Here is a 15,139-nt window from a genome sequence, read left to right on the forward strand (position 1 = left end):
CATGGCCCAGCTTCTTAATTAGGCCTCTTTACACGCAAGAAAAACTTGCCTGGAAGGGGGGAGTTGCGTGATGAGAGACAAAGGAACAAGGGCATCCTCATTTCATCCAAGTTCTTCCCCTCATAATCCTTCCATCCGCGTAATAATCAGCACGAGGGCCCCAAGTCTCTTCGCTATCGCTACCACATTTCCTCAGCATATTTACTCACCGTCCAGCCTCAAAGTCACTCACCAAGTCTTCTCCAAGTCTTCTCCAATCAACCCCCAACTTTGTAGTACGGTTGGCCCACTGGTACTTTCCATCATCCTTCCATTTCATAAAATTATCATTCACCAAAACCTCAAGAGTTTTCATTATTTCTGTTGACTTGAATCTAGAGATTATTAAAAGGGTAACTTGCCACGAATTTACAGTTTTCACTCATTCTGTACTTTCCCCTCGGACAAGTTTTTCTTTCAGCTCTTTTCCACAACACAATTTCGTTGCAAAAAAAAAAAGGGTAAAGGAATACTTTTTTTAAGCAAATAGTCCCCTTTTCCCATTGCTTTTGAATTCTAAGTTTCCACACGCGGTAGGTAGGTGTTGCTGATGCTGATGAGATTCGCTAAGGAAAAGATTAATGGCAGCGAACGCAACCATGTCGGGCTCCATCCTAGCTTTGAACATTTCTTTTATTTTTTATTTTTTATTATTATACATATGGATGTTGCCACGTGGAAGTTCATGATTGGGTCGACTGTCTAAGTATGACCAATCTGAGTGATGTGGAACGTACCCATTCGACTCAGATGTCGAATTCTTAAAGTTTATATAGTGTGACTAGTTTACTTAGCATGACCAAATCCAATGTGACGTTGAGCGATTGTGGAAGAAAGGTCAATTATATATAATCACTACTGAATGATTGATCAATTCCAAACCTTCAACCCTAGAAGAAGGATGAAATGTCTATCAACACAATTTCTAATTTACTACAAACAAGTATATTATGTAATTGTGAACTAATTATCAGTTGTTAGTCTAGTGTTATTTATCCCTACTTAAAGTAGGTTTCATAATCGACTCACGTGAATTCGGAAAAACTATATCTTTGTGATGAATTCGATATTTAGGCGTGAATAGCTCTTTATGGTGATGTTAAAAGTTAATATGATAAACATATATTTCCAAATATTGAAGAAGGAAGAAAGTATGTTATGTCACTAATCATTAGAGTACAGAGAAGTGAAATTTTGGCCTTGGCGTTACATGAACGACAACATTTTCGCTCACTATACCATAGTAATTGGTGAGGAAAATTAAATTTACCGTTAGATGAATTTCACTAATCTTACTGCAATTAACGTGATGGTGACTCACCGCCATTTGTAAGAAAAATACTCCAAAAAAGAAGTTTGAGAGACACGTGGGTCCACTCCCCACGAGTTCACTCCAGTCCAGAACTCCAAGTCCTGTCCAGCTAAGCTAGTTGAAAATTCACTCTCTTTCTCCCTCTCTCTCTAATAAATCTCACCTTCTTACCGTTGCCTTATCCTTTGTTTACAAACTTAAATTGTTTTTTTTCTTTTTTGGGGGTCTGACGTTGCCTTATATATTCCTGCATTGTCTTCCACACTCTGCACAAGCAGCAGAGCTTCAAATCAAACAGATCATGGCATCGCTTTCACACCTCCCCATCTTCCTCTCCCTCCTATTCACCGCTTTCTATTCTGCAGGTAATCACTTCCTCCCAAAACTTTCCCTGAAAATTCTAAAAAAAAGTTAACACTGTCCCGGAAAAAGAAACAAACCTTTAAATTTTCCATAACTGAATTAATAGCACTGTTCAGCTCCATCAAACTTTCTGTTTCTGTTACCTCGTAAATCGTAAAACCACCGAAACGCACCGTTTCATCTAACGACTCTCTGCTCTCTCTTTTGCTAATTGCAGCTTCGCAGTCTTTCATCGGCGTCAATTACGGCCAAGTCGCCGACAACCTCCCTCCTCCGGCGGCCACGGCGAAGCTTCTCCAGTCCACCGCCATCAAGCGCGTCCGGCTCTACGGCGCCGACCCGGCCATCATCAAGGCCCTCGCTGGCACCGGAATCGCAATAGCTATCGGCGCATCCAACGGCGACATCCCGGCGCTCGCCTCCGATCCGAACGCGGCGGCTCAGTGGGTCAACTCGAATGTCCTCGCCTTCTACCCGGCCAGCAACATCGACCTCATCAACGTCGGCAACGAGGTCCTCTTCTCCAACGACCAGGGCCTCATCTCGCAGCTCCTCCCCGCCATGCGAAATGTCCAATCTGCCCTCTCCGCCGCGTCCCTCGGCGGCAAGGTCCGTGTCTCCACGGTCCACGCCATGACCTTGCTGGCCCAGTCCGACCCGCCCTCGTCGGGTCGGTTTAACCCGGGATTGCAGGACGTCCTCAAGGGGCTCCTCGCCTTCCAGAGGGACAATGGGTCGCCGTTCGCGGTCAACCCGTACCCGTTTTTCGCGTACCAGAGCGACCCGAGGCCCGAAACGCTGGCGTTTTGCTTGTTTCAGCAAAACGCGGGACGTGTCGACGCGGGGACCGGGATAAAGTACATGAACATGTTCGATGCTCAGGTGAGTAGCATTTTTTTTCTCTAGTTCTCACGGGTCGGGTGGGTCGGGTCAAGGCTTTTTTAGTGAATTGGCGTGGGCCCACCCCGTTTTGAAACGTTGACCTGTGAGTCAAATCGTCAACGGGCAATCGTATACGGTTGGTCTTTGCGTCATTTTATACGACTCATACGTTACGAGTTCACGACATTGACGTAGGAGTTTAAGGCTCTTAAATTGTGTCCGTTCTTATTGTTGCTCCTCTGTGGCCGTTCTTATTGTTATTAGTCCTTGCAACCATGAACCATATCCCTCTCTCTTGTCTCTAGTACCTTCCATTCCTTCTCTTCCCTAGAAAATTGGATACGTGAAAGGTGAGGATTGGTTGAAAAGGAAATGAGAGAAAAATGTATTTTACTACGTTTAATTTAGACTATCAATTATATTTTAAAAAAGAGTTAGGTTTAGTATCTAAATTGTTAAAAAGGAAAATGAGAGAAAAATGTATAACTACTATACTATCCCTTTACTGTTAAGTCTACTATTTTATTTCCAATCGAAAAAGAGTCTACTATTTATGTAACAGCTTGTTTGATAATCATTTCAATTCTGGTTTTAAATTTTCGTAGTGTGAGTCATGTTATTCTCTGTATTATTGTCCTTGCTTTTTTAAGTGAAATGATGGGAGCATGGAAACTTATCTGATGTGACCTTAACATATATGCATGTTGACAAGGTCACAGGCTGGCCATCACAATAATTTTAGATAGGTGCATGCATGATATGATTTCAATTTAAGATTGGATTTATTAGAATGAATTCGAAGAAGTCTCGTAGTGATGTCGTTTCGTCGACAAAAAAATAAATCAAATTGGGACCACTATAACCTCTTACTTTTGGACAAAATGTTAGTGAAACTTTAGTAACATTGTTTTCTTGGGTAATCTTTACAAATTCAAATCATTGTGATGATGGCGTTGGATTCGTTTGCAGTAGGAAAGATTATGTAATTGATAATGACTGCCTAACTAAATTAGAATTTGGAGAGCTTCAACAGCTTTGGTTTGGCTTGGCTGGCCCTTGTGATTTTGAAGTCACTGATTTTACATTCAAATTCATGACCCAATTTGAATGTGCAGGTTGATGGCGTACGGTCTGCCTTGAATGCAATTGGATTCAAAGACATTGAGATTTTGATTGCTGAGACTGGATGGCCATACCGTGGAGATAGCAATGAGGTTGGACCTAGTGTTGAGAATGCAAGGGCATATAATGGCAATTTGATTGCACACCTTAGATCCCAGGTTGGAACTCCACTGATGCCTGGAAAATCTGTCGAGACTTATATCTTTGCACTCTATGATGAGGATTTGAAACCCGGCGGGACCTCCGAGCGGTCATTTGGGCTGTACAAGCCTGATCTAACCGTGACATATGATGTTGGTCTCTCAAAGAGTAGCCAGGTGACACCATTAAAACCTTCTAGGGAAATGGTCTCTTACCGCATATTTTGATATGTTACATATATTGGTTGGCTGTCAATCTAGGCGATTAGCTAGGTAGATTGTCGGTTAACTATTTAGGGTTCAGGGTAACATGCAGGCATTTTATTTTTTACAATCTTCATGCTTAATGATTAACCCTTATATTTATATCCTCAGACACCATCCACACCTTCGTCGACACCATTGACACCATCGACACCAAGAGTGACTCCTTCACCTAAGCCTAGTTCAGCATGGTGTGTGCCCAAAGCTGGCGTTTCTGATGCTCAATTGCAGGCAAATCTTGACTATGCTTGTGGCCACGGCATTGATTGCAGTGCAATCCAACCGGGAGGTGCCTGTTTTGACCCGAACACCGTAGCATCCCATGCTGCCTATGCCATGAATCTGTATTATCATACTGTTGGGACAGTTCCACTAAATTGTGATTTCTCACAGACAGCAACTCTCACATCCTCAAATCCCAGTAAGTTTTCCTCACCTTTAGAAGCACATATATGAAATTGCCCATTTCGACCATGATGGGGACACACCTTATGAAGTGAATGATTAGAAATCTAAAAGATTATGAGCTTTTTATTTTCTAAATTAAGTCTTCCAATTGGTTGCAGGTTATAATGCTTGCACTTACCCTGGTGGAAATACATGACTATATGATGGTGAAGCAAAGAAAATTAATATATCTAGTGACGGATTTGTTAAGGTTAGAAATCAACGGAATATAGGGAATAAGGTCTTGGTGTGCCTTTTTTGGTTGTTAATTTATTATATATAGCCCTTTAATTGTAAAGATTCCTAGTTTTTATTGGGATATCTGTTAATTGTAAGAACTCTAGTATAATATTTGGGAATGTGAATGTACTGCTTCATGAATGGTGAGGGTTTAAAGAATATATAAAAATGCAACATGAATGGTGAGGGTGAATAACTCAGAGTCGTCAGATGGATATGGATTTCATTATGAAGTTTACATTAACCTCTATGGATATGGATTTCATTCCAAAGCGTAATCAAATACTTGTGCTAGAAAAATCCATTTCAGACCTCTAATCTGATATGAAAATGAATCTTCATTGGTATAATGATACTTCCCAACTCAAGAACTACTATCAGCTAAAAAAAAAAATTAAAAAAAAAGACAGTCTCCTATGCTTCCAAATGCATCAAAATCAACATACGTCAAACATTAATGTGCATTAATAGTTGACAATCACATATACCGTCAAACATTAATGTGCATTAACAGTTGACAATCACATATACCGTCAAACATTAATGTGCATTAACAGTTGACAGTCGCATATACCCTTGTGTTCAAGTAACATGATCATGTGGTTAAATCGTCTCTATAGAAAATGTCGTATACCCTGCACCCCACACTCTCCAATCATGTTTTAAGAGAGTGGGCCGCGTTTTTGTTATTGTTCCATTGATGGCAACCTGACATTGTCACATACAAATGATAATGCAAGTATTGTCACATACAAATGATAATGCAAGTATTGAGAGGAGAAAAACTTAGTTGCAACAGAGATATTACTGTGTTGCTATTTCAGATCAATAATGTTTTGCAACGTGAAAATGTAGCAGTACTAACAGGAGATAGCAAATTAATGATATCCCCATTTAATGGAAGTCTTTCTGAGGCTCTTCTGCTTTTAAAAGTATGAATATTACTTCTTGTGACATATCAAACAAAACCAGAAATATACATGTTAAAAATTCAATGCAAACTGTTTTCGTAAATATGCTATCCCAGAGAATATATTCTCCAAATGAAGGGATCAAAAATGAGTGATCCACTTCAATGAACATCAAAAGCTCCATCCTTTGCCTAAGAGATAATGTTGTGATGCCAACAACATCAAGGTAAGGTTAAGCATATTTTCATCTTCTGAGTATCTGAACTTTGTTTCCCCTCCAAAACCTCAGCTTCTGCACCATTGATGGTGTGATACGTCATCATTTGTAGCATAATAAAGAATCTTGTTTTTTTTTTTTTTTTTTTTTTATAGAAGCAACAACCTGTATATAGAAGAGGCAATTGTCATGTATTTAGCTAGTTCACCGGTTGAAAAATTCCTAGTTCCGCCCTTTGTTTATGTAGTGTATGAAATTTGAGGTAATTGTAATGAGACCTCAAACACAATGACAAGATAATTGCATTTAGAACAAAGCAACAACACCATGAATCTGATAGATCAAAAGTGAAGTCCACGACAATAATTCTGGAAATCACAATAGATTTCAAGGCTGATAATGGAAATCATGGGTGGCAATGATTCAATTACAAAAAATTAGATTATGAACCCCAAGTTGAAGTTTGATCATTTCTAGCATTTCCTGTGCCTCAACTTGCATCAGCTATGAATAGTGAAAATTCAAGAAAGTAGAAGAAGTGCCAGAGGAATAAGAGCTTCATTTTTAGACATTACTACATCTCCTAAGATAGATAGCACATGCATCCTTTTAAATATATATATTTAGTTTTTCTTTTTTATTTAAGAGTAAAATGTGGAAATAAAATAATCATGTTTGAAAAGAAATCAAAGGAAAACAATTTGACATGATGAGGACAGAACAGAATGAGACAAAGCAATTTATAAAAAAAAGGAAAAAGAAATAGAGAAATAAAACAGACCAAAAAGGAAAGAGAAAGGGAGCTCCGCATATAAACTCTTTATTAGAACCCAAATAACAAAAATACCCACATCCAAATTATGAAAAGAAAAAAAAAAATCATTTGACTTTCATGCGCACACACTAAATGTGTTGTTTTTGCCACGAACTAAATACAAAAACTTTTTTTTTTTTTTTGATCCAAGTGATATTAGGGGAGGAGGGTTTTCTCACGCACATATTGTCAAAGTGCCATTGGAGTTCGAATATAAGATCACTGGTTTGCAAGTCAAAAACCTTTTCCACCAGGCTAGACTCCGTTGGCCTAAATACTAAAACTTACCTCGTGATGCATTGAGCTTATAGTTCAAGTGATTAGGCCTTTGTTTAGTGGTCAAACTTTGATTGAATTGGAGTTGAATTCAAGTCAGTCATGTGAGTCTCATCCCTCTAGGTGTGATTTGTGAAACACAATATGTTAGATTATTGTCAATTTAAATAAGTTTAGTCCCCAACGCACTAAATAGCAATTAAGACTCATGTCCATTTTAATTGAAATAATCCAATTCAATCCCACACCAATGTCACCCGAGGTTCTAAAGTTGGATTCATTCTTCCCTCAATATCGCTTTGTATATATTAAAAAAAACTTAACTCATGATTAAGTTTGTTTTAATAAAAAGTGTTCATACACCAAAATTAAGCGCAGCCCAACAAAAATGTACACGTCATCCAAGTATAATAGTAGCATTCACATGTGAGTTGTGACTTGTGGAACTATGAGACTCACACGGTGTCTCCCATCAGCACACCTCCCCAAAAAAAGAAAGCCAAGTGGACCGACGTGGGCCCCGAGCCGCCAGTCGAAATTACGCTTCTACCCTCACGACCCATGCCCAAGTCACCAAACTCTTAACATCACGGCTCTCACTCTCTCTCTCTGCCAATCTCAGAGACTCGTTCAGAGGCGAGACAACAAAACCATCACCTTCTCCCTTTTAACCTTTCACACCTACACGTACGGAGAGCTTCCTGTACTTCCTCGCAAGTTCGAGCTCCGTACTCAAATTGAAGAAGAAGAAGAAATGAAAACCCTAATTTCGCTTTGAATCGGAGGAGCTCTTTCACTTCCGCTCCATGACCAGCTTCTAAGCTCGAATTCCGAGCAATGTCAGTCGCGGAGCTCAAAGAGCGCCACGTGGCGGCGAGCGAGACCGTCAACTCGCTCAGGGAGCGCTTGAAGCAGAAGCGAGCCTCGTTGCTCGACACAGATGGTATGGTGTGTGGGTTTGTGGTTTCCTAAATTATCAATGGATATTATTATTATATTGGTCTTTTTGGGGTTTGAGATCTAATTGGTTTTTGATGGTGAATTCTTGCAGTCGCTGGGTATGCAAAGTCTCAGGGGAAGACTCCACTCACTTTTGGCCCCACCGATCTCGTTTGCTGTAGAACCTTGCAAGGTCATACAGGAAAGGTAAGATACTTACACATACATATACGCAATACATATACATCATATGCTTTCTGTGCTTGTGTGGTTTGTTGTAAAAATGAGCTTCTTTTGAATGCACATTCATATGGGTTAATGGAATTGTTGGGCATTGGTAGTTTGAAGTGTGCTATTCAGAATAAAAAGCTAATTTTTTTAGATTTTGAGTATGTGAACTTCGTACTAGTGGGGTTTGACAAGTTTGGAGAGTGTCGACTATTTTTTGAGAGGGAAATCATGCCTAACAAAATGTCCACAAAAGCACTAGATGCTTTATTTAGCAAGTTAAGTACAAAAGAGGGGAAAAGACATTTACAAGTTTGCAAAACAAAAAAGGGGATAGGTTGATTAGGGATATGGAGTAAGTTAAATGTATTGAAGACAGTGGTCAAAAGTATTATTAATAGGCAGTGACACTTTAGGTAAATATAAAAATTATTTTCCAGGATTATTAAGTCTGGAATACCTTAGGAACGAAAGTGAAAACAATATACCAAATCTATGGATGGACAAGTCCAACCAATGGACCAAAGGTAAGAGGATTACTTATAATGATCAGGAAGAATCAAGTTGCACGGCCTATATAAAGGGTAGCTCGATTTACACCGAAAGAGTAGCTCTCTACGTCCATCATTTCTTAACCGAAGAACTTTATCATTCTACACCCACATTTCCAAAAGATAATTAAGAAAAAGAATTCTTTCAAATAGAACCCATGGCCGGTTGCGTTTGGATTTAGCCATGTCTTCTTTCATTTTCTTTTGAAATCATGGCTGCAGGGTAACATTTCCCCTTTAAGAAAACTAAAGTTGTAAGAGAGCAACTCTTTGGGTGCAAAAAGATAAAGTTACTTTATAGTTTTCTGGAGTTGAGTGGCTAACTAAGTTATTTAATAAATTTTGATTGAAAGAGAAACGGAAAATGAGTGGAGAAAAATCAGTGTGGCACTTTGATTTATAAAATTAAATTGGATATACGAAACTTGGGAAATTATACAGGAATTAAATTAATGATTCCCACTTTGAAATTATTGGAAAAAAAGAAGAAGAAAGATTAAGAAAGAACCCACCAATTTCGATTTATGTCAAGTAGATTTGGTAACCACTTTTGATTCTATTTTGCTCGGATACAGATATCAGATACCGAAGAAGATACGAACAAATCTCCGAAATTAGGATTCTGATACAGCAAGGATATGGAAATAAGTTAATATATGTTACATTATGTCTGTGTATGGTTCGTTTTTTCTCTTTCTTCTGCACTTCCTCTCCTCTAATCTTCTTCTGTAGGATGCAAGTAGGAAAACCCTATCCCGCTGTTTCTGCGTCACACCAAGTAAAAAAAGCAGCTTCTACTTTCCAACTACTTTCCCTGTTTGTGTAATCTTTTGTTCATAACGATCCTTAAGTTTACACCAGATGCTCATCACTTTCCCATTTAAGTCGGGCCAAACTCTTTTTAGGGTTCCATATTTTGGGACCTTATGTAATAATGTTGGATGGTATAACAACGAATATGCAAGACAATATCCCATTCCATGGTGTATAATGACTATTGATGGCATTGTTTTGATACTTCTAAAGAAACTATAAAGATGGAGGAACGCATTAGAATTTATTCCATTCTTTGTTGTAATGCATCTTATTGATGATGGGAAAGAAAGTGTGTATGTCATTGCAATCTTCCAAATAAAGAATTGTGATTATAGAATAGGAAGTTTACTTAGATTTCAGTCAATTTGATGAGGTTTGTTGCCACGTTTTTGGTATCATAATTTCATTAAACCCTTCTGACAGTTATCATAGTTCGATAGACAGCAAAGTTACAAAGCCTTAATTCTAAAATTGCTTTTTATTTATTTATTTACTTCTCTATTGACAGATTAGCAAATATGATATGAAACTCTCTGTATAAATATTGAGCTGAAGACTGCAGAGTAGAAGTGTTAAAATCCATATGATTTTCTATTTACTTCTTGTGCTCTTTGCTTTTGCTTATGAGTTATGGCTGTCTTGTGTTGTGCTTGTCTAGTCCTAAACCACTACAGACTATCAATTGCTAATCAATCTTATTTGTTTTACTTTTGGACTTCCGAAGTAATAAAACCAAGGTTACATTTAGTTACCATAACTATGATTCCACGTCTAAGAGGATGAGGTTAAATAGGATTTATGCTCACTAAGACTTACTGTTGCAGGTCTATTCATTAGATTGGACCTCTGAAAAGAATCGAATTGTCAGTGCATCTCAAGATGGACGTTTGATAGTATGGAATGCACTAACAAGCCAGAAGACTCATGCCATAAAGCTGCCTTGTGCATGGGTCATGACTTGTGCTTTCTCACCGACCGGACAATCCGTTGCTTGTGGTGGTCTTGATAGTGTTTGCTCTATTTTCAACCTGAATTCCCTTTGTGACAAGGATGGGAATCTACCTGTATCAAGAACACTTAGTGGACATAAGGGTTATGTTTCCTCCTGTCAATATGTTCCAGATGAGGACACTCACCTGATTACTGGATCTGGTGATCAAACATGTGTTTTGTGGGATATTACTACTGGACTCAGGACTTCAGTTTTTGGAGGTGAATTTCAGTCTGGACACACTGCAGATGTACTGAGGTATATCGGGTGGTTTTAAATGGCTGTATATATAACATCTATTGCATCAGGGTGTTCGTGTTCAATGAATACCTGCATATTTTACTTTTCAGCCTTGAGTTGTTAGGCAAATGGAAAAGGCAAAAAAAAAAAAAGGTCTTTCAAGTTGGTGCATCTGAACAGTAGAGATTAAAACTACTTAATAACTTGTAAACTATAACTCATAAAAACTTGTTCTTTTAATTGATCTGCTCTGAAATTCTGTGATTTAGCAATTATCTGGTTCGTTATGGGCAGTCCATTTTCATGTCCATTGATTTTACCATGTAATGGAACTGTTTGCTCTAATTTATTTAGTACTGAGAGAAACTGTGTGTACAGTTTTTTTTATTGTCGTTATTGAAGGCTGCTAGTGTGGTTTTCCCTTTATTTGTAGCTCTTGTTGTTTATTATAGGATTGGACCCTGTACATCTGCACATTAGTTAATCCCGACAGAAGGTTTTTTATTCTGTATAAATAAGTTTAAAAGAATCTTTAACAAACCATAATTTTGCCTCCGTACCTTTTGGTTTTGCTTTCCTATCATGAGTACTCTAAATGTAACACTCACCTCACTGTTTGCATTCTTTCAGTGTATCCATCAATCAAAGCAACTCAAGATTGTTTGTCTCTGGTTCTTGTGATGCAACTGCCCGATTGTGGGACACTCGTGTTGCAAGTCGAGCAGTGCGGACGTTTCCTGGTCATGAAGGAGATGTGAATGTGGTGAAGTTCTTTCCAGATGGAAATAGATTTGGAACCGGCTCAGATGATGGAACTTGCAGGTTATTTGACATCAGGACTGGGCACCAACTCCAAGTGTATCATCAGCAACATGGTGATAATGACTACCCGCCTGTGAAAACCATTGCATTCTCAATATCAGGAAGGCTTCTTTTTGCTGGATACACAAACGGTGATTGCTATGTATGGGATACTTTATTGGCAAAGGTATTTGTAATATAAAGAAAGTTGGATTCACATGTCTACATATGCTTTTGCATGATCAATTGAGCGCACTTTGTTTCCTAAGAAATTATTACTGCTGATGCCTTTTAGATCATGTTGTCTTGTACTTTATATTCTAGTTTAGTATATAAGGATTTTCTTCAGCATGTATATAGGCAACTACTTGAACGGGCAGTACTTTACATTTACATGCAATTGATTTATAATTAATTTTCTTCGTATATTAAGTTAGACTTGAGTTATATAAACTAATTTCTATTTCTAAAATATTTCTTGTAAATAAAAGCATAACATGAATTCTGGTCACAAAAGATAAATAAGTTTGGAGTTAGGATCAAAGGTTGGCTGGGTGACCGAGGGCATATTTTTCTGTTGACACTGAAACACAGCAGAGTGTTCTGTTCATGAAATAAGTCAACCTACTCAACTGGTTCCATTTAGTAGAGGATATTCTGTAGCTCTTATTTCTCCCTTGATTTCTGTTTCTCGTAGATTCTAGCACTTGAGATCATCTGAATATAATTCTTACTTGTGTGAAAATACTGTTAAGATTTTTGTCTGTAATAGTTATTCTTTAAAAAAGTTACATCTCAGATTTGTCAATATTTTCTGGGTTAAGTTTATTGCCACATGCCCTGCCTATATACTGTGAGATATCATTTTGTCCAAAAAAAAAAAAAGAATACTGTGAGATATCATAATGTCTAAATTACATATAGCCTTGCATGCAGTTTGAAGAAAAAAATTAGTTCAGCAAACGTACTTCAATACCTTAGAGGGTGAAAAGTAGAAAGAGTAGCGGTTGGCTTCCACCTTGAACGGTTATGATTGTCCATGATGCGTCATATGAAATGTCATGCATCGAATTTAAAAAAAATAAATGTGGAATACTTCTAAAATGTCGAAAGTCATAAATTAATCCTGCCATATGAAATGTCATACTTCCAATGCGTGTAATACTTTTAGAATGTCTATGTCATAAATTGATCCTATCAATCCTGCATTTTGTTTTTCTACCATCCTTTTATCAATATTTACGGATTTGTGTCAGGGATGTCGTTGAATGGAATGGCTCTAATTGCTCTTTCATTTTGTGGCAGGTGGTTTTGAACTTGGGATCCCTCCAAAACTCACATGAGGCCCAGATTAGCTGTTTGGGTTTGTCAGCTGATGGAAGTGCCTTGTGTACAGGAAGTTGGGATACAAATTTAAAGGTTATTTTCCTAAGGCCTGCCTGCATGGGAAACAATTACTAATATTTGTTGATTTTTTCTTCTTAATGTGTTTTTTTCTGCAATCAGAAGTAGAGAAAAAGTAAGGCAGTGTAATGTGATGTTTCTGTTGCAAGCAGCACCCTTTTTAGACACATTGACCTGCAAAAATATTTTTCTGTGTATGATGTACTTATGATGTATAATGCTTTTGGTAACTTGGGCCAAAAAATTTCTAGTTTATTCTAGAACTCTGAGATCCATAAACCTTGAAGAGGTTGTAGTAACTAGTAACTTCTGTGTGGCATTTTAAGATGCTTTATAGAGCTGAAGCGCTTATAGTTATTGGAATTTTGCCTTCTTATCGGGTTGTGTCTTTCTTTGCATCTGTTTACTCAGTATCTTTCGTTCATTGTATCTAATCTTGGTAGATTAATTCCACATTTAAGGTTGTGTCTTTCTTTGCATCTGTTTACTCAGTATCTTTCGTTCATTGTATCTAATCTTTGGTAGATTAATACCACATTTAAGGACCACATTGTTGATTACGTCTCTCATGAGAATACAAGTCAATCCCCCATGGGTGTCATCTGTGCAAGAGATATGGTCAGCGCTGTGGTCAATAAATATGGAACAAATAGTTTTGTTGATCTTGAAAATTGGAATAAATTTCCTTACAAAACAAGTTAATTTCTTTCAGTACTATAATTTTCTCTGGGTTAGATTCATTGGAGTATCTGACTATAATAAATGTTTGTTTGTTGGGTTGATAGACTCTGCCATTCGTTGTAAGACCATTAATATTCTTGGATCAGTATGGTCTTATTTGTTATGTCTATAGGTCCCTTTTTATGGTAGTTATGTTGGGTTTCTTCTTTATATTCTCAATCAGTCCACATGTGTCGTTCATTTTATGAAATATGACTTTGCTTTGTGTTTACGTTGCAGATATGGGCGTTTGGAGGCCATAGGAAAATAATTTAAGCCTATTAGGGAGCAGACATCTCCTCTTTGTATCCTGAATTTCAGCTTCTCTCAGACCCACGGTTCTTGATGCCTCTCATAGTATATCCTTTGTACCTTTCTGTGTTGTTGATGAAGATACTGGGTATGAGAATCTAGAATCCTCTAATGTGTTGCTTGTTGTAACCCACTCATTGGAAAAACTGACAATTTTAATATTGAGCAAAAGATACATATACATTTCGTGAGAACTCGGGCGTGAGAAACCACCTCATCTGCTCTTTGCCTGAATATTTACCCTCCTCTGTAGCTATCAATCTCACACCATGTAGCTTTCCATTAGAATGTTGTAAATGACCCTTTCTTCTTCCATGTATGGTTCTCTCTACCGGTATATTTTTACACATTGATGCAGTTATTTTGTGTTAAAGAGTCTATGCTGCAAATTGATATTTAGGCTCGATTGATTTTGCAAAGGATGCCCCAATTTCGTTTAGGAAGAGATTGATTTCGCAAAGGATGCCCCAATTTCGTTTAGGAAGAGATACATTTTGGTTTCTGCAGTTTGTTTGAGTTTACAATTTCGTCTTTGTAGTTTTAAAATGTACAATCATGTCCTTGTAAAGAAATGGAACAATGGGAAACAACTATATTGTAGGGATGGGAGAATTTTGAGAAGCTTAATCAGTTAATACTTCTATGTTAATCACTAGGAGACGAATTTCTCATGGAGACAAGTAGAGTGGGATGCTGGAAATTGAACTGAGAGTTGCGTACCAAAAGAAAACTGAAGGGGAGTTGAAAGGAGTGGAGTAGTTTTGTTTGATCGTGGGTTTGTAAATTATGGTTTGCACAAATGTACAAAACCCATTTTTACTACAAATCCGCTTTGGATGCAGATTTGGGTTAGACCAAGCTCTCTTGCATTTGAGTTTGATCATCCTTTGAGGTACTGGTGGCAATTTGTTTTAAGCGCGTCATGTTCGTGTCATGTTATTTCTTGTTTGTGATAAAAATACTCAACTCTAACCTAACTTATTTAATCAATTGTTTAAAAAAAAAACAAAAAAAAAAACTCATCCGTTTCTAACTGTGTCTTGCTCAGATTGATTGACCCCTACATATTGTGAGCCTTTTTCTTTATATAATACAAGTTAAATGTGTTCT

The 15,139-nt window shown here is 37.7% G+C and overlaps 2 protein-coding genes across 2 annotated transcripts; both read left to right on the forward strand.

Moving 5' to 3' along the window:
- Nucleotides 1–1,556: 1,556 nt before the first annotated feature.
- On the forward strand, nt 1,557–5,005 carry LOC148292462 (glucan endo-1,3-beta-glucosidase 7-like). The gene is made up of 5 exons (XM_088245170.1): nt 1,557–1,716; nt 1,932–2,596; nt 3,712–4,035; nt 4,234–4,543; nt 4,689–5,005. The coding sequence occupies exons 1-5, from the start codon at nt 1,653–1,655 to the stop codon at nt 4,724–4,726; spliced, it is 1,401 nt and encodes a 466-aa protein (XP_088101296.1). The 5' UTR covers nt 1,557–1,652; the 3' UTR covers nt 4,727–5,005.
- A 2,618-nt stretch (nt 5,006–7,623) lies between these two features.
- Nucleotides 7,624–14,402, forward strand: LOC110744997 (guanine nucleotide-binding protein subunit beta-2). Its single transcript, XM_088245636.1, has 6 exons — nt 7,624–7,970; nt 8,079–8,173; nt 10,386–10,810; nt 11,423–11,780; nt 12,899–13,012; nt 13,958–14,402. Exons 1-6 carry the CDS (start codon nt 7,865–7,867, stop codon nt 13,991–13,993), a joined length of 1,134 nt encoding a protein of 377 aa, XP_088101762.1. The 5' UTR covers nt 7,624–7,864; the 3' UTR covers nt 13,994–14,402.
- The last annotated feature ends 737 nt before the right edge of the window (nt 14,403–15,139 follow it).

This window comes from Prunus avium, chromosome 8, assembly GCF_965620075.1.
Source record: "Prunus avium chromosome 8, drPruAviu1.hap1.1, whole genome shotgun sequence".
Lineage (NCBI taxonomy): Eukaryota > Viridiplantae > Streptophyta > Magnoliopsida > Rosales > Rosaceae > Prunus > Prunus avium.